This window comes from Montipora foliosa, chromosome 4 (genome assembly GCF_036669935.1).
Source record: "Montipora foliosa isolate CH-2021 chromosome 4, ASM3666993v2, whole genome shotgun sequence".
Classification (NCBI taxonomy): domain Eukaryota; kingdom Metazoa; phylum Cnidaria; class Anthozoa; order Scleractinia; family Acroporidae; genus Montipora; species Montipora foliosa.
In genome coordinates this window covers 46,403,090-46,421,142 of record NC_090872.1, presented here as the reverse complement: position 1 = coordinate 46,421,142, position 18,053 = coordinate 46,403,090, and the positions used below count along the sequence as shown (strand labels likewise).

The window sequence follows — 18,053 nt, the reverse complement described above, 5'->3', positions numbered from 1 at the left end:
CCTGTTGCCGTTTCAGTGTATTTTGCCTTTTGGCCTTTTTTCGAGTTTTTTGCCGTTTGTTTTCCATGTCTTTCTCTGATGTTTTTGCCTTTTCAGGCCTCCTGTTTGTTGTTGTGTGTTATCCTGCCGGGGTTGGGGTTCGATTCCCCTTGTTTATGGTAGCGGAGGTCCCTCCGGTTTGTTCTGCTCTTTTGTCTACATGTCTGACAGCCATTGCACTACCCCACTGGGGGGCTGTCATTCGCCTTAAACACAAAAAACTTACCTGACGCGTTTCAGGCAGTGCTTGGTTAATTGCCTCTTGTTGGGGAACCATTGTTCGCGAAGACCTTCATTGGCGTCGCCCATCAAGCCTGGATTTGGTGAGACCTTCTATTTTCTTTCTTACGGTGACCCTCCTGGGGACTTCATGCTGGGCTTTTAGCCCTAACCCAGGGTAAGCCGTGTCCTCTTGCATTTGGTCTCTAATCCTCCCCCTTCATTATGGTTTTCAAGAAAACCATTGTTGTTGATCTGTCTGGGGTATCTTTTCCCCTTTCACGGGGGGAAGTTGCCCGTTTAATTGTCGACCATTTCAAATCTATGGTGGTACTATCCGTTCAATTTGTGCCAGTGGAAAAGGCCCAAGTCACGTTTGAGCATGATTCAAATAAGGAGTTTGTTGAACGTTATGAATTTATTAATATTAATGATGTTCGTTGTAAGATTTGGGGGCTGGGCTTCAGGTCCAGAATGTAATGTTATATCACTATCCTTATGAAGAGAGTGATGAGAAGTTGAAATTGTTTTTAAAATCTTTTGGAGTTATCCAGGACATCAGGTATCAACACTATCCTGGCCTCTCTTCTGTTTCTACGGGCGCCCGTATCGTGACGATGCTGAGGCATAGGAGCATCCCCCGTAATTTAAATATCTCTGGTTATCGGTGCAAGGCCTGGTATCCGGGCCAACCGGTGGAGTGCAACATCTGCCGGGGAAGTCACATTAGCAAAAATTGCCCCATGCCTGGGAAATGTAGCAGGTGTCAGGAGCAGGGGCATGTGGCTCGAGATTGCCAAAATTTTCCTCGTGCCTGGGGCCCTTCCAGTTCCTCAGTCAACCCTCCCCCGGCTGTGCCCGTGGGTCTTTCTCAGCCCACTACCATGAGTGACCCCGCCCCTGGTGATTCTGTCGACGATGCTTTTCCCAGCCTTGGCTCCTCCATTATTGCTACTGGCTCCGGCCTGGGCTCTGGGACCTCTGCGGAGGCGCCCCCCTCTGTTGACTCAGTGGCCGGATCCCAACCTGATGCTACTGCTATGTCCGTGGCCGGCGATGGCCAGCCCTCCAGCTGGGGTTCTATGCTCGATTTAACAACTATCGAGACAAGGGATAATGAGCTATCCCCTCCCTCATGCAACGATAACGAAAATATTTATGAAAATAGTGAAAATGAAAATCCTAGTAAAAGTAGTGAAAATGAAAATGGAAATAATGATAGTGAAAATGGCTTAAGTATCCTTAAGGGGAACTCTGATATGATTGATAAGATCGTAGATATCGAAGCCGATAAGGCTTTGAGAATGAGCAACAACGGTATTGAAGTAAATAATAATAGTAGTTCTGAGATTATATTATATAGTAGTCATGGGCCTGAGGCCAGTGATTCTGAGTTGCCTGGTTCGGCTCCTCTACTTAAGCATAATTTAGAGACTGAGGTTGCAAATAACAATACTGATACCAATAATACTGTTAATGAAGTGGCCGACTCAGAGATGTCTGAGGTTTCGGCCCTCTCTAAGCGCACCTTGTCCCAGGTCGACTCCTCTTCGGACGACCAGAAGAGTTCAAAAAAGATCGCTAAAAAGCAGGGGACCGCAGTTGGGCGTCTTCCTAAAAAAGTGTCTGGTTCTTCCATTGGCCGCCCTTCAGGTGGTGCTGTTCATGTTAATTTACCGAAGGTAGTCTCCGATAAGCCTGCGTGCTTTCGTAATTAGTCTCACCTAACCCTACTTATGGCGCTTTGTGTAGTCACCCTCAATGTCAATGGGTTGCGTGATGCCGACACCCGCGGGGGGGGGGGGGGGGGTTCTCCAGTGGGTGAGGTCTTTGCCGACCATTCCTGACATTGTATGCCTCCAGGAGGTACACTGTGCATCCAGTGCCGAGTGCCAGTCTTGGTTTTTGTCAACCGGTTTTTCTTGTCTTGCGTCGCCCGGTTCTGTTAAATCTTGTGGTTGTGCTGTGCTCTTCCGTCCTACCGTTTCCCTGGCTTCTTCCTTTTCCGATAGCGATGGGCGCTTTCTTTTTTGTGAATTCTCCTTTCGGGATGTCCGGTTTGGGGTCGCCTGTGTGTATGCCCCTAATCGTAATCCCGACCGGAATTCCTTTCTCGAATATGTCTCAGATAACATCGACCTTCATGTTCCAGCCATCCTTGCCGGTGACTTCAACACGGTCTTTGACCGGTCGTTAGACAGGCGTGGTTCTCTTGTTAGTGATACGTCTCGGGAGAGCTCCGTTGGTTTATCCCGCCTTTTCAATGATGCATGTTGTACTGACATCTGGAGGTATCTCCACCCGTCCTCTGCCGGCTTCTCCTGGTCGAGGGCTGACGGCCTCCTGTCATCTGGCATCGACCTCATTGGCTGCCCCTACTCGTGGGTTGCCCTTGTCTCGTCCTGCGATTTGATTCCTTGCCCTTTTTCCGATCACTCTGCTGTATCTCTTTGTGTCTTTGTCACCAGTACTGTGCCTCCCGGGCCCGGTCTCTGGAAGCTCAATACTGCTGTCCTGAAGTAGGCCGAGTATGTCTCTGCTGTTGGTGACTTTTGGAGTGATTGGAAGAAGCACAAGGATAAATTCCCGTCCCTCGCCAAGTGGTGGGAGGCCGGGAAATCCCGTATCAAAGGCCTTACTATCTCATATTGCACCAGGCGTGCTCAGGTCACTTCCTCATCCCGCGACCTTCTAGTTCGACTTACCTCGCACCTCAAGGAGCGGCTTGACAATGGTTTGCTTTCCTGTCTCGACCCTTATATGGCTGCTCTTTCCCAGTCGTCCAAACTCGATGTCGATCTGGCCAAGGGTGCCCAGGTGCGCTCCCGTACCCGTTGGGTAGAGGAGGGGGAGGTATCATCTTCCTTTTTCTTCCGTCTTGAGCGAAAGCGCGGCTCTGATCGTAGGGTTTCGGCATTGAGGCGGTCCGACGGATCCATTGTCTCCAGCCCTGCTGATCTCTGCTCGTCCTTTTGCTCCTTCTATCAGGATCTTTTCTCAGGTTCAGCCACTGATCCGGTTGCTCAGGCTTCTCTTCTTAGTAATGTCTCGGCCACCCTTTCATTCCATCAAGTGAACCTCTGTGAGGGTGAACTCTCTTGTGCTGAAGTCCATCAAGCTCTCGTTGGCATGGCCCGCAATAAGGCACCAGGTTCAGACGGCCTGCCTATGGAGTTCTACCTCCGTTTTTGAAACCTGCTTGGCTCGGACCTGGTCGACGTCTTGAATTTCTGTTTTCGTTCTGGTTCTCTGTCCCTCTCGCAGCGTTCTGGTGTTGTTTCCTTAGTCTTTAAGAAGGGAGATAGGCTAGATCCATGCAATTGGCGCCCTATCTCCCTCCTTAACGTCGATTATAAGCTCGCTGGGCGCCTCCTTAACGTTATCCATGTTGTGGTTAATAGTGATCAGACTTGTGGGGTCCCAGGGAGGTTCATTGGGGAGAATGTTGCTCTTCTGCGGGATGTTGTGGACTACGCGTCTTACCGTAATATCCCTGTGGCTATTCTCTCCCTCGATCAAGAGAAGGCCTTTGATAGGGTGGATTGGCACTTTATGGATTCGACTCTCCGCACGATGGGTTTCGGCCCCTCTTTCGTGCGTTGGGTCAAACTGTTCTATTCTGGTGAAAGGAGCTGTATTAACGTTAACGGTTACTTATCCTCCTTTTTCTCTCTGTCCCGTGGTGTGCGTCAAGGTTGTCCGTTGTCCCCTCTCTTGTATGTTCTGGTCTCCGAGGTTCTTGCAGTTAATATCCGTGCCAATCCTCGTATCACTGGCCTTCCCATTTTGGGGCCCCGCAGGCTTTATCACCGATCTTTTAGTACGCTGACAATACCTCCCTTATCGTCACCTCTCATGATGCCATCATTGCAGTCTTTGAGACTTACTCTTTGTTTCAAATGGGCTCCGGCGCTAAACTGAATCAGTCTAAATCTAAGGGTCTGTGGCCCAGTTCATGGTCTGGCAGGGATGACCCTCCAGTTCCCTTGGACTGGACCTTCGATAAAATTAAAGTGATTGGTGTTTTCATCGGTCCTGGAGATCTCGAAGAGGCAAACTGGAGACCAAGGATTGACGCCGTGGACAATGTCCTGAGTTCTTGGAGGCAACGTTTCCTGTCCTATGGTGGGAGGGCTCTTGTCATCAATGCACTCGCCCTTTCTAGAGTCTGGTACGTTGCCTCCCTGATCCATGTTCCATCTTGGGTTTTCTCGGAGCTGCTCAAGCTTATTTTTAGTTTCTTCTGGAAGGGCAAGCGTGATTTAGTCTCCCATACCGTCGTTCTTCAACCCCCTTCTGCTGGCGGTTTTTCCGTGGTTGACCTTCGTTTGAAGGTTGCAGCCCTCCTTGTTCAGTGGGTTCGACGCTTTGCCGTTTCTCCATGCAGCTGGGTCTCCTTCCTCTCTTTTTGGTGTTCCTCTCGCTTTTGTGCCTCTGTCCTCCATGTCCTGTCCCGCCCTGATGCCTTTTCCCCCAAGTCCTTTCCCCCCTTTTATTGTGCCCTTTTATCCGCTTGGCGTTTGGTTGATGGCTCTTTTTCTCGTCGTTCGTCCCTCGTTATTGCGTCTTTGTCCCCCCACCATGTGACCCCAGTCTCCTCTATTTCTTGTAAGTCTACCTACCTGTTCTTGCTCTTTGAGGACCGCCCAACCCCCCATTGTGTCGACAAGTTTTTTCCACAGTTTGGTACACTCTATTGGCCTTCGACTTGGTCACAGTTATTCTTCTTTGAGCAAGATTGCCCCGTCATTGACCTGAACTGGAAAGTCGCCCACGGCGTCCTCTACACCCCTGATCGCTTGATTGGGTTTGGGTACTCAGTTGACCCCTCTTGCTTTTGCAGTTCGGCCCCTGAGTGCCCTTCCCACTTGTTCTTCTCCTGTCCTCTTGCCCAGAGTGTTCTCTCCTGGTTGCAGTCCCTCTTGTTTATGTTCTCTTCTTCCTCCCCGTCACTAGTCTGCCGTCATGTGCTGTTTGGTTTTAGCCCCGATGAGATTCGTCGTGTCCCCCGTATCTTTGTATACATGCTTGGTGTTTATAAATACTTTATCTGGCTTGCCCGTAATGACTACCGCTTCCGCAATGTGCATCCTGGTGCTTTGAAGGTTGTTGCAAAGGTGCGCTCCCGAGTCAAGTTTCACCTCCCTCTTTTGTTCAAACGGTTTAAATCTCCCCGTCGCCTCCGCTATTTCCACCGTCAGTGGGGCGCTTCTGGTGTTATTGGCTCCGTTCGTAATGGTCCTTTTTACCTTGCTGGCTTTTAATCTACTCCGTTAATACCCTGCGTTTCTCCCCGTTCTGGTTGCATTCTGGCGAACCTGAACTTTCAGGATGAGTCTGTCTGACTGGTGACCTGGCCTGGTCTGCCATTCGCCATTGCCCATTTCGGTCGTTTTGTTTTGTCCTTCTGTCCTGTGCATCTTGCCCCCGTTTCCTTTTGCCTCCTTTTGTGTCTTTGTGCTGGAACCGCTTTTCGGGAGTGTAAGTCGGACGAAACATCTCCTGAATACGTTTTTCCCCTTGTCATGTTTGTTCGTCCTTGTTCTCTGTTTGTAGGGGTGGGGTTCGATTCCCCGGCGAAGTTGGCGTACTGGTGCACCCCCGTTTAAGGCGTACCGTTAGTGTGTGACAGATAAGTCTGCCAGCCATTGCACTCACCCTACTGAGGGGCTGCCATTCGCCTTAAACATAAAAACTTACCTGACGCGGGAGGCACTGTGATCAGGGAGGCAGTCCTCTCAACGTGAGGCTCTTTCATTGCACTTCGATTGGGTTGACCCTTGCGATTACCCCAAATGTGGGTAACTCGAGCGTATAATTTCTGGTAGTGGGGACCTGCGTTCGCGCTAGTCCCTGCACCCCCTCGGCAAAGGAATGGCACAAATGGGATGGTTTGTTGGTGTGATTTCAGTCAGTCAGGCAAGCATGGAAAGATGCCCTGTCGTTTACTGACGAGATGGGACTGGACGGAACGGAGTAACCAAGGATAAGGTGAGTTTGCCGTGAATTGAAATCTCGTTGAATGTTTGAGTTATTTGGTGGATGCAGTGCGGAGCGGAACCTCACTTCATTTCTTGCATTCTTCGTCGCTGCAGAGAAATCATCGAGGATAGATCGAGCGACGAGTGAAACAAGAAAGTACCGAGGGCGGATCGAGCTCTTATCCTCTTGCATCGTTTGGAAAACGTAAGTAGATGTATGTTTGCAATGTTCGATCGCCTCTCTGTAAGCGTGATAGATTTCTTATGCCTCCCTTGTACTATGTTGCCTTCTGGCGATCCGGCGTGCATTGAGTAACATGAGAAGTGGCCAGGGCAGTTGGCGTTACATTTCTGTGGCCAACACGCACGTTGTCGTTTCTCTGTGTTATGAATTAATTGAATTGTTATCGCGAAAGTAAATGTATTATACTCAGGAAAGATAGTGACTTATTTTCTGAATAATGTTGTTCACCCTTTGAACAAATGAGGCCTGAATACTGTCCGTGTTGAGCAGAGAACAGTGAAAATGTCAACTCCACCAAGTCACGTTTTCGCTAGATCAATTTTATAATTTTCTAGCCGTCGTTGTATACACATGTTCCCCACTAACTAGTTTGTCTTTTCATCCGATGCATAACAGTGCGTCAATTTCACACTTGCCGTGTCCTGTTCTTTGCTCAGACAAAAAGATAGCTTTGATGCCATAAACGTTGGTGTGATAAGATCTCGCGCGCACGCGCTCCCTCGGGAATACAAGTTCGCCTTTCCCGGGTGAACTATTTTGTTTTTGTTGCATTTCTCATTTTTGACATTTGCTTGACATGTTGTGTTTTAAAAAAGCTGTATTGGAACTTTCTTTGGTGGGGGAACTGAGATTCTTTGAGATGATGAAGTGGATAGAACGAAAAAGGGAAGCCTACAACACGGGGTATTCCCAGGCGGTCTCCCATCCAAGTACTAACCCCGCCCGACAGGGCTTAACCTCGGTGATCGGACGAGAACCGGTGTTTTCCCTGTTGTATGGTCGTAGACAAGTAATTTGCCGTGAAAATTTACTCTTTTATAAGGGGAAAGTCAAAAAGAGGTCGGAGGAAACACCATGTGGATTTGTCCTCTTGCCGTCAATGCAAATGCCATGCAGTGCTGGTGGCTGTGGCTGCCTGCGGTCCGTCCATCCACTGTACAAGAAGACAATCGTTGTGTGCCCCCGGCTTTGCTTTCAGGTTGGCTTTGTAGATTCCCTACTTGGGACGGATTATAATCAGACCACCATATCTCGCGACCAGGAGACTAGCAGCACTCCGTCTGCTGGGAGCATGTTATGGCATCGCTTCTCGGCCTTTTGGCTAACCTTTTTTGTCCAATTGCAGGCCCACAAGGAAGCTACATCTTTCCACCATGGAAGACGAAGGAGTTTCTGATGAGAGAAGTGTTGCGGAAACAATGAGCGTGCGTGATGATGATGATGATACTATTGCTGATGGAGCTTCTGCCTCTGCCGATCCTTTGTGTTCCCGTTCTCCGTCCTTGTTTTCCACTGCTTCCGATTCCAACGTCCCACAAGTGATACGCAACCTTAGAGATAATGGTGCTGTCTTCTCTGCTGCCCCGACATCAACGTGGTATTGGCAAAATGATGGCATGTCCGTCTGCCTTAACAAGGAGTTGTCTGTCTACTTCTCTGTGGACACCACGTGTACGAGCCAGGAGATCATTATCGGCTATGATGCTATTGGTGGCGATGTAGACTTTATTACCGCTATTGAGCGCCAAAACTCCAGTGGTTCCTGGGTCGTCACTTTCAATAATGCTCTTGCTAAGAGCAAAGTTATCGGTTCCACCAATATGTTTATTTCTGGCTGTCAGGTTTTCGCAGGCGATTGTGACAACCGGGTGGTCATAGTAAAGGTCCATGAGGCACCTCCCGAAATGCCGGACTCTGTTGTTTTAGGTCATCTGTCACAGGATGGAAAAGTCTTGTCTTTTAGGCACGATCGAGTCAGCGATGGTATTGAGAATGGGGTGCGAACGGGCTGTATGCGTTTGCGCACATCAATCCCGTCATCTGTCCTTATTGCAGGCGAAGCGATTAGAATCTGGTACCCTGGCCAGCCGAAGACGTGCAGCCGCTGTGGCGGCCTGGGGCATTTGGCAAACTCATGCACGAGCATTCGGTGCCTCAATTGTCAACAACCGGGCCACCATTCGTGTAACTGTCCCTCTCCTCATCTCTGGTCCGTGTGCCTTTCTCCGGATCATCTTTGCGGTGACTGTCCATTTGTGCTGCTCAGTGTTAATATCACACGTCCTCCTCGTGCTTTCACCTACACTGATGATACAAAGACCATTGCTGTTCCTCCAAAGCCGCCTGCGTCCTTGCCTCCGGCGGGGGCTGGGTCTCCTGCCCTACCGTCGGAGACTCCTGCCCCTGCTGGTGGGGAGGCCGCTGGTGAGCCTGCTCCTGTTCAAGAAGCGGTGTTTACTGATGGTGGTAACTCGCCCTCTCCGGAGGTCATCCCTGAAACACAGTCTGGTAACGTACCTCTAGAGGAGTCTTCTGAGTCCGCGGGGTCTTGGGTGTCTCGTAGTGAGCCTCGCTCTGGCTCGCCTGAGCGCAGTGCTTCTGGTCGCGATGCTCCGGGCGGTTCTCCCGCTCGTGCTCGGGACCGGGAGCGCCGGCTCGAGCCGCGTGCCGAGCGTGGCAATGATCGCGAGCACTCGACAACCCGCGAGCGCCCGGAGCATTTATCAGATAGTGATGAAAATGATGGGTTCACTACTGTTAAGCGGTGTCGATAGCACCAATGTTGAGGCTACTCTCCCTAAATGCCCGTGGGCTAGTTACGCCCACTAAAAGTGATCGTTTTTTACAAGAACTGTCTCGTCTGAATTTCGATATTTTTTTGATCCAAGAGACTCATGTGTCTTGTAAACGTCAAGCCGACGATTTTTCACGAAACTGGCCCGGGGAATGCTTTTGGTCCTTTGGGAGAGGCAGGTCGTCCGGCGTTGGACTGCTTGTCTCCCCCACCTTTCAAGGCTCAGTCTCTCGCTTTGTCTTCGATTCTGATGAGAGGATCATTAGCGCATTGGTGCTATTGGGGCCGCATAGAATTAATGTAGTTAACATTTATGCCCCAAATACTGTTTCGGAGCGCAAGACTTTTTTTCAAGAGTTACACAATTTTTTCTTGTCACCTGTTCGCATCATTGCTGGCGATTTCAATTGCGTTGATAACCTGCTCGATCGCTTGTCACGTTCTAATGTCTCCTTGCCTGATAAGGCTGTCTTTGAATCGTTGCTAGCTGACAACTCGCTTATCGACATCTGGCGTAAACGGAACCCCAGTGGGGTTTCGTATACCTGGGCGAACCCTAGCCATACGCAGGCTTCCCGAATTGACCACTTTTTGATCTCTCGCGCGTTCGTCTCTCATGTGTCAGCTTCTGATGTTTTGCCTTGCGTTTTTTCCGACCATGATTTTATTTCCTTGAATCTGTCCCTTGATAATTTCTCTTGCCCCCGAAACGGTATTTGGAAGTTTAACTGTAGTCTCTTATCTGACACTTGCCTTAAAAATGAAATGTCAAACTTCATTAGGGAACAGAAGCAGCGCTTCGCTTGCTTCGAATCTCTTGGCACGTGGTGGGATCATCTAAAATCTGGCATCCATAATTTCTGTATCAACTTTTGCTCACAGAAGCATAAATTGGCCAACCGAGAACGGAATCGACTGACCAATTGTTTAGTCTCTGCTAAAAGGCGTTTCGCTAATGGTGTCTCTTCTGCTGCGTCTGAAATTAGGAACCTTGAAAGTGCCCTTGCTTCTCTTGTCTCCCGTGAGGCCGAGGGCACTATGATCCGATCACGCGCTAAGTGGTTCGAGGAGGGAGAGAAACCGACCAGATACTTTTTTCGTCTTGAGAAAAAGAGAGCCGAGAAGAATTCCTTTGACTGCCTTCTCGATGCCGCTGGCGTGGAGAAGACAGCTCAGGATGACATCGAATCAATTCTTGTCGATTTTTACAAGAATTTATTCACAAAAGATGTTCTCGATCTTCATATCCAGTCTGAACTTCTTGGCGGCTTGGATTTCTCTCTTTCTGATTCTGAACGTTTGAGCTGTGAGGGTGAATTTACAGAAGATGAACTTTTGACTGCCTTAAATGGTCTCCAGACTGGCAAATCGCCAGGCTCTGATGGTCTGCCAACAGAATTTTACCTTGCTTTTTGGGAGGACCTGGGCAGTGTCCTCACTTGGGTCTTGAATGAGGATTATCGCTCCCGTTCCCTGACGGACAGCCAGCGTGAAGGCCTTTTGCGCATAGTCTATAAGAGAGATGATAAACGTCTACCTAAGAATTGGAGACCAATTTCACTCCTGAATACTGACTATAAGATCGCCTCCAAAGCAATTACCGAGCGCTTAAAGCCAGTAATGCACTCGGTTGTTCATCGCGACCAAACTTGCAGGGTAGTCGGTCGGTCGATTTTTTCGAACCTCCAGCTCATTCGTGACACTCTTGACATGATTTGTAAAACCGATGAAACTGGCATTCTTATTACCCTTGACCAGGAAAAGGCTTTTGACCGCGTTGACCACTCTTTCCTCATGCGTGTTTTATCCAGTTTTGGCTTCGGTCCTTCCTTTTGCAAATGGGTCAGTCTCTTTTATCACAATGTCTTCTCTCGCGTTATTTGTAATGGTCGTCTTTCTGCTCCTATTTCACGTGTGACGTAAATATAGTTTACGTCATAGAAAGTGCGGCGTACGGGGTTTTATGCACGAGTTGGTTGTGTCAAAAACCCGAACGAGCGAGGAACGAGCGAGTGAGGGTTTTTGACACAAACAACGAGTGAATAAAACCCCGTACAAAGCACTTTCTATGTCGTGAACTGTTTATTACACATAACATGAGAATTTTCATTAAAATAGTTTTCTGAACGCGAATTAGAAACAAAAACTCACTAACAATAGAACCAAATGCAAATTTAATTTAATTCAATAACAAAGTACGATTTGCACGATTTGCACGAGATGCACGAGTGATTGGCATGGAAACGCCTTTACGCTTTCGTTGATTGGTTATACTTCCACATGTGAAAGAGCTGTACGCCATTCTGATTGGCTGTATAGGCCTTTTTCACATGTGAAAATAAAGCGTATAGATTTGTACAAATGAGCTTTATGGAATAAAATTCTCATGTTATGTGTAATAAAAGAGGTTAAGCAACAGCAATGGACTAATATCCCTGGTGTCTATACTGGTACGCGGTTGGTGCGCATGGTGCGCAAACATGAAATCCCGCGCAACATCAAGATTGACGGGGTAAATTGTCGGGTCTGGTATAGGGGGCAGCCCCTTGTTTGTGATATTTGTCACGATAATCATAAGGCTGCGGATTGCCCTTTAAAGGGTAAATGTCGTCGTTGCCATGAAGCAGGGCACTTTGTTCGCAATTGCCCCAAACCAGCTTGGTATGTGCCGGGTAACCCGGCTACGGATGTCGACAGCGACAATGATAATGATGATAATGGTAATGATAATGAGAATGATAATGACGTGAATGAGGGTGTTCTTAATGCTGATTTTGAGGCTGCCCCTGTTGTGAGGCCTGGCTCTGTTCAGCCCCCAGTTGCCCCAGAGTCTGGTTCTTCTGCGGGTGAAAGTATGAGTGTTGACCTTCGGGATAATCAACTTGACGACGTGATAAGCCAGCCTTTGCTGGTCAGTGGGTCGGGGGGGGGGCTGAGGAGAGGGTTCTGGATCCCTCTCCTAGCCAGGGTTCGGTGAGTGTTTTGGGGAGGGCTGAGGAGAGGGTTCTGGATCCCTCTCCTAGCCAGGATTCTGTGAGTGTCTTTGGGGGGGGGGGGGCTGGGGAGAGGGCTCTGGATCCCTCTCCCAGCGACAGTGTTTTGGGGGCTTCCACCGGTCAGGCCGGTGAGTCTCAGGAGGAGGTGATGGACTCCTCCCCTACCTTCTCTCCCCTTTCGGGGTCTGTCTTGGGTGAGACACCTTCGTCGGGTGATTCTAGTGTGTTGGGCTTGGCTGGTGACGGTTCGGCCTCTGTGAATACAGATTCTAGGCCTTTGCGGTCGAGAATCCCAGTCAAAGTTACGCATAGTGGTTCGGGGGAGTTGCTGCCCCCTCTGGTGTCCAGAGAGGAAACGGTGGCCTTGGTTCAAAAGTTGAAGGCAGCCCTGCCGTCTTCTGCTGATGATCTTGTTTGCTCTGGGCGGGATGGGAACTCTTCCCAGCAGTCAGCTCCGTTTGCCGTTCCTCTTCCTCCCCGGGTCAGTTCTCGTAGTTCTGGCTCGGGGATGGCCCCTCGTCCGTCCTCTCGTTCCCGGTCTCGTTCCGGGGACGAGAGGCTTCCTCTTAGCCCGGATCCTCATAGGTCCCGTCGTCGTGCTCCTTCGCCTAGCCCTGCTAGGCGCCGTTAATTTAGCCGTTGTCTCGCCACCATTTAGTTTTTGTTATGGGTGTGTCGCTACTTTTTTGTTATATTATGGCTCTTACTGTAATTTCTGTAAACGTTAATGGGTTGAGAGATGGTGACAAGCGTCTTGGGTTCCTCCAGTGGCTGTCCCATCTCTCTCCCTCGGTGGTTTGTCTACAGGAGACCCACGCAGTCTCTAATGACGGTCTTCTTTCTTGGTTTTCCCAGTTCGGTTATTTGTGTGTTGGTTCTTTTGGTACCAATCACTCTCGTGGTGTGGTTGTTTTGTATCGGTTGGTTTTGGAGTGTAAGTCTGTGGTTTTCGAGTTTGATGGTCGTTTTGTTTTGGTTGAGTTTTCTCTTCGTGGTTCTGTTTTTCGGGTTGCTTCTATTTATGCTCCTAACCGTAACCCTGATCGTGACGCTTTTTTGGTTCGCTGTGTTGACTCTATTGATCCTGCTGTTCCTACTCTTTTGTGCGGCGATTTCAACACGGTCCTGGACCGTGTTCGGGATCGCCCTGGGTCTTGTCCTTTTGATGTCTCTCGTGAAAGTTCTGTTTTGTTGTCGGCTATGTTTTCGGATTGTTGTGTGGTGGATATTTGGCGTGAAAGGCACCCAAATGATTCTGCTTTAACCTGGTTCCGGCCCGATGAGGCCCTTGCATCCCGCATTGACCTCATCGGCTGTCCGTTTGCTTGGGTGCCTTATGTGTCTTCTGTAGACATTCTGCCGTGTCCTTTTTCTGACCATTGTGCTATTTCTTTTTCATGGGCTCTCCCCAGCTCCATTCCTCCGGGTCCGGGGCTGTGGAAGCTCAATCTTTCTGTTCTGGATGAGGCCGAGTATATCGACCTCATCTCAACTTTCTGGTCTTACTGGCAGTCTCGTCAGTCTTCTTTTCCTTCCCTTACTAGGTGGTGGGACAGCGGTAAAGCTCATATTAAACGTATTAGTATAAATTATTGTAAAGATCGTGGTAAAAGTAAAGTTGTGGAACGTAGTATTTTGTCTAGTCTTGCTGCTCATCTTAAAAGTCATATTGATTCTGGTCGTCCTTCTTTTCTTCCTGTGTACCTTTCTACTTTGTCTCGTCTTCGTGCTATGGATGTTGAGGTTCCTCGTGGTGCTCAAGTTCGTGCCTGGTCGAGGTGGGTGGAGGAGGGTCAGTCCTCCTCTGCTTACTTCTTCCGGCTCGAAAAGAAAAACGGCACTGACCATAATATCTCGGCGCTGAGGGCTAGTGATGGTACTTTGGTTACGGATAAGGATGGGTTGTGTGATGTTTTTCGTTCTTTCTTTTCGGATCTTTTCTCTGCTGCTCCTTGTGACTCCAATGCTCGTGCTGAGCTTCTTTCTAACATTTCTTCAGTTCTTCCGTACAATGATAGTGAGGTGTGCGAAGGTCTTCTCAGCCAGGAGGAGTGTTTTGCGGCTCTTCAGGGCATGGCCCGTGGTAAAGCTCCTGGTTGTGATGGCCTTCTCATGGAATTCTATTGAAAATTTTGGCATGTTTTGGGTTTCGATTTAGTTTGTGTTTTGAATTCTGCTTTTGGTTTGGGCTCTTTGTCTCGCTCTCAGCGCCGGGGTATCATTACTTTATCGTTTAAAAAAGGGGATCGTCTTGATCCCAAAAACTGGCGTTCAATCTCCCTGTTGAATGTCGATTATAAAATTGCTTCTCGTTCTATTGCTGCTCGTCTTCTTAAGGTTATTCATTTGGTTGTTGATAAAGATCAGTCTTGTGGTGTTCCTGGCCGTTTTATTGGTGAAAATGTTGCTTTTCTTCGTGATGTTGTTGATTTTTGCTCTTCTTCTGGTGTTCCTGCTGCTCTTCTTTCTCTTGACCAAGAAAAGGCATTCGACAGGGTTGATTGGACGTTCCTTCGTTCTACTCTATATGCCATGAGTTTTGGGCAGTCGTTTGTTGGGTGGGTTAATTTATTTCACAATAATGTGAGTAGTTGTGTTAACATTAATGGTCATATTTCTAATTCCTTTAAGTTATCTCGTGGTGTGAGGCAGGGGTGTCCCCTGTCCCCCCTCCTTTACGTTTTAGTTGCCGAGGTACTTGCATGTAATATTCGTTCTAGTGGTTTAATCTCTGGTTTGTCTCTTCCTGGTTCTTCGTCTTCTTTGCCTGTTGTTTCTGCCTATGCTGATGACACTACGCTGGTTGTTTCTTCTGTTCCCGGTATTTTGGCTGTGTTTGATGTTTATTCTTTGTATAAGAGAGGGGCTGGGGCTAAATTAAATTATGGTAAATGTGAAGGTTTGTGGTTAGGTGGTTGGAATGGACGCACTGACTCACCGGTGAACACTTCTTGGTCGTCGGTAAAGGTGAAGGTGTTGGGAGTTTTTCTGGGTCCGGGCAATCTGGAGGAGGACAATTGGAGGCCGCATATTACCGCGGTTGAGAATGCTTTGAACTCTAGGCGTCAGCGATCGTTACCCTATAAGGGCAAGGCACTTGTTATCAATGCCTTGGCCCTTTCCCGTGTGTGGTACGTGGCCTCTCTAATCCATGTTCCCCGGTGGGTCAGTGTCGAATTATATACGTTAATTTTTAAATTTTTTTGGAGCGGTAAGCGGGACTTGGTCGCTCGTCGTGTTGTGGTTCAGCCTTCTTGTTTCGGGGGTTTCTATGTTGTGGATTTTCAGTGTAAGGTTATGGCTCTTCATGTTCAGTGGGTTCGTCGTTTTGTTTCTTCTCCGTCTTCTTGGGTCACTTTCATGGTTTTTTGGTTTTCTTCTCGGCTTGCCGCTCCTCCGCATCTCGTTTTTTCTGCTCCGCTTTGTTTTTCGCCGGATTCTCTGCCTCCGTTCTATTGTTCTCTGTTGACTGCTTGGCGGGCGTGTAAAGGATCCCTTACGGCGTCTTCTTTGGGTATTGGTTCGGGTATTGATTTTTGTCCTGTTTCTGCTATGACCACGAAATCTGCTTATTTGTTTCTTTTGTCCGAGAATGCTGTCTCTCCTCATTGTAAGGAGAAGTTCTTTCCTTTGTTTGGTTCTCTTTATTGGTCTTCTACTTGGCGTCAGCTTTTCTTTTTTGATTTGGATCGTCCAGTTATTGATTTGTCTTGGAAAATTTCTCACGGGGTCCTTTACATGGCCGAGAGGCTCGCTGGTTTTGGTTATGCTCTTTCCACTGCTTGTTTTTGTTCTGCTCCTGTCGAGTCTCTTCAGCATCTGTTTTTCCACTGTCCTCTGGCTGTCAGTGTTTTGTCATGGCTTCAGTCTCTTATGTTCTTGGCTTCTCCTCTTTGTCCTTCTATCTTGGTTCGTCATGCGCTTTTTGGTTTCTTGGCTGATGAGTTGTCTGTGGTTCCGCGGGTTTTTGTCTATATGTTGAATGTCTGCAAGTTTTGTATTTGGGGGGCTCGGAATGATTTTCGTTTTAGGGGTGTTCATCCTTCGGCTGTTGACGTTATGGAGCGTGTGAAGTCTCGGGTTCGGTTTAATCTTCCGTTGTTTTTCCGTCGTTTCCGGCCTGATCGCCGTCGTCGTTATTTTGTCCGTCAGTGGGGTGCTCGTGGTGTGGTGGCGTCGTTGCATAATGATACTCTGGTTGTTCATATTTAGGTACTGGTTTTGTGTTGCGTGTGCATGTCCTGGCCTTTTTTCGGGGGTGAACCAACGTCTGGGCATTGGGTAAGTCGGTTGACGGGTGGCCTTTTGTGGGTCGCTTTTCACCCTTGTGCTGAGTCGTGCTTGTTTTGGTTTGTCCAGTTGTTTTTTGACTCTTTTTTGTCGTTTTGTCGAATTGTCATTTAGGAGTGTAAGTCAGGCGAGGCATCTCCTAGATGCAATTCCTCGTTTGTGTGTTTGTCTTTTTGTTATTTGTTGGTAGGGGCGGGGTTCGATTCCCCGGCGAAGTTGGCGTGTTGGTGCACCCCCGTTTGAGGTGAACTGTTGTGTTTGACGGATTCGTCATTATGTCTGGCGGCCATTGCACTCACCCTACCGGGGCCATTCGCCTTAAACATAAAAAACTTACCTGACACGGGTTTTGCCCTTGGTAAGTAGCTGAGCGTGGCTTGTGCTGAGTTGTGGTTTTCGTGGTATTCATATATTTATCCCCCTGATTCACTTGTGGGAGTGTAAGTTTGTACATATCTTTATTTATTCTTCCTTTTTGCTTGTATTATACGCTTTGCTGCTTTGTACTTGTATATAGGGGTGACCCTCACGGGGACTAATGCGGGGATCTCCGCCCTAACCCAGGGTAAGCCGATCTTTCTGCGTTTTTTTTGGCCGTCAAGGTCTTTTTCCACAGTGCTCCAACGCACCCTCACCGTTCAGACCGGCAAGGTCTGTGCCGGTAAGTCGAGAGAGCAGATCGTAAAGATATTAGTAATGGTAATAACATTAGTATGGATATTAGTGATGGTAATGACATAAGTGTAGATAGTAGTGGTGTTCATATTAGTATGGATGTTAGCAAGGGTGATGAAGCCCATATCAATAGAGCTGCTAACACTACTATTGGGGAAGAGAGTACCCACAAGAACCTCTCTGATAACATAAATGGTGGTGTGACCAGCAATCACGTTGGTCCAGACTCACATTGCGTAATTAATGATAGTGCAAGCTCTGTCGCCAGTGTTATCTCTAAGCCGGGCAACGACTTAGTTGGCCTGGCCCATGACGGAGATGTTAGTTGTGGTGCGAATTCTAGTGCCGAGGCTGAGCCTTGCGAACCTGTAGTAAATAATACTCATGTTAGTGACAATGTAGTTTCTGGACGTCCAGTTAATAGTATGGAGGGTAATAATACTGGTAATGAGACCCAAATTAAAAACAGTGTGGTTATTGATTATAATGATGTAAATAAAGAATCTGTATTTAACGAAAATGAGGTTATCAAAGTTCTTCAGACTGGTGTCAGTGGTGATGGTGGCGTGGATTCTGGGGCCGACCCCTCTCAGCCGCCTGCTGGTACTGGTCCGGAGGATAGCCAATGCAGTACCAATGATGGCCAGATCCTCCCTTTCTCCCAAGAGGAGGAATCCCAAAGTGTCCTTGACACTCCTACTGCTTCTGACTCCCCTCCCCTCCCCTCCCTCGTAGGGCTAGGGGCAAGGCTAGATCTTCTCGTCGGACAAAACCTGGTTGCCATAACATGCCGCAGCATATTTCTGATGTCTCGAGTTGATCTCGGTCCCGCTCCCGTTAACATTCATGAACTTCTTAACCCTTAATGTGTGTGGCTTACGTGACGTTAACAAACGCTTGTCTTTGCTGCAGTGGCTATCCCACTCGAACCTCGATATTGTTTGCCTACAGGAGACGCATGTTGTCTCCGTTGTTGAGGCAGCCTCATGGTTTTCCCCTTTTGGGTTTCTTTCGGTCTCGTCTCCAGGCTCTTC

The 18,053-nt window shown here is 48.4% G+C and overlaps 1 protein-coding gene and 2 non-coding genes across 3 annotated transcripts; 2 read left to right on the top strand and 1 right to left on the bottom strand.

The window, feature by feature from the left end:
- Positions 1-4,157: 4,157 nt before the first annotated feature.
- LOC138001468 (uncharacterized) lies at positions 4,158-5,522 on the top strand. The gene has a single exon (XM_068848085.1). It carries the CDS (start codon positions 4,158-4,160, stop codon positions 5,520-5,522), a length of 1,365 nt encoding a protein of 454 aa, XP_068704186.1.
- A 428-nt stretch (positions 5,523-5,950) lies between these two features.
- On the top strand, positions 5,951-6,114 carry LOC138001553 (U1 spliceosomal RNA). The gene has a single exon (XR_011123238.1). It is a non-coding gene; the product is annotated as a U1 spliceosomal RNA (small nuclear RNA).
- A 1,038-nt stretch (positions 6,115-7,152) lies between these two features.
- On the bottom strand, positions 7,153-7,271 carry LOC138001653 (5S ribosomal RNA). The gene has a single exon (XR_011123314.1). It is a non-coding gene; the product is annotated as a 5S ribosomal RNA (ribosomal RNA).
- Between the last annotated feature and the right edge of the window lie 10,782 nt (positions 7,272-18,053).

What these genes read in the sequence shown, in the direction of transcription:
- LOC138001468 (XM_068848085.1), top strand. Translation starts at nt 4,158, where the DNA reads ATGGGCTCCGGCGCTAAACTGAATCAGTCTAAATCTAAGGGTCTGTGG.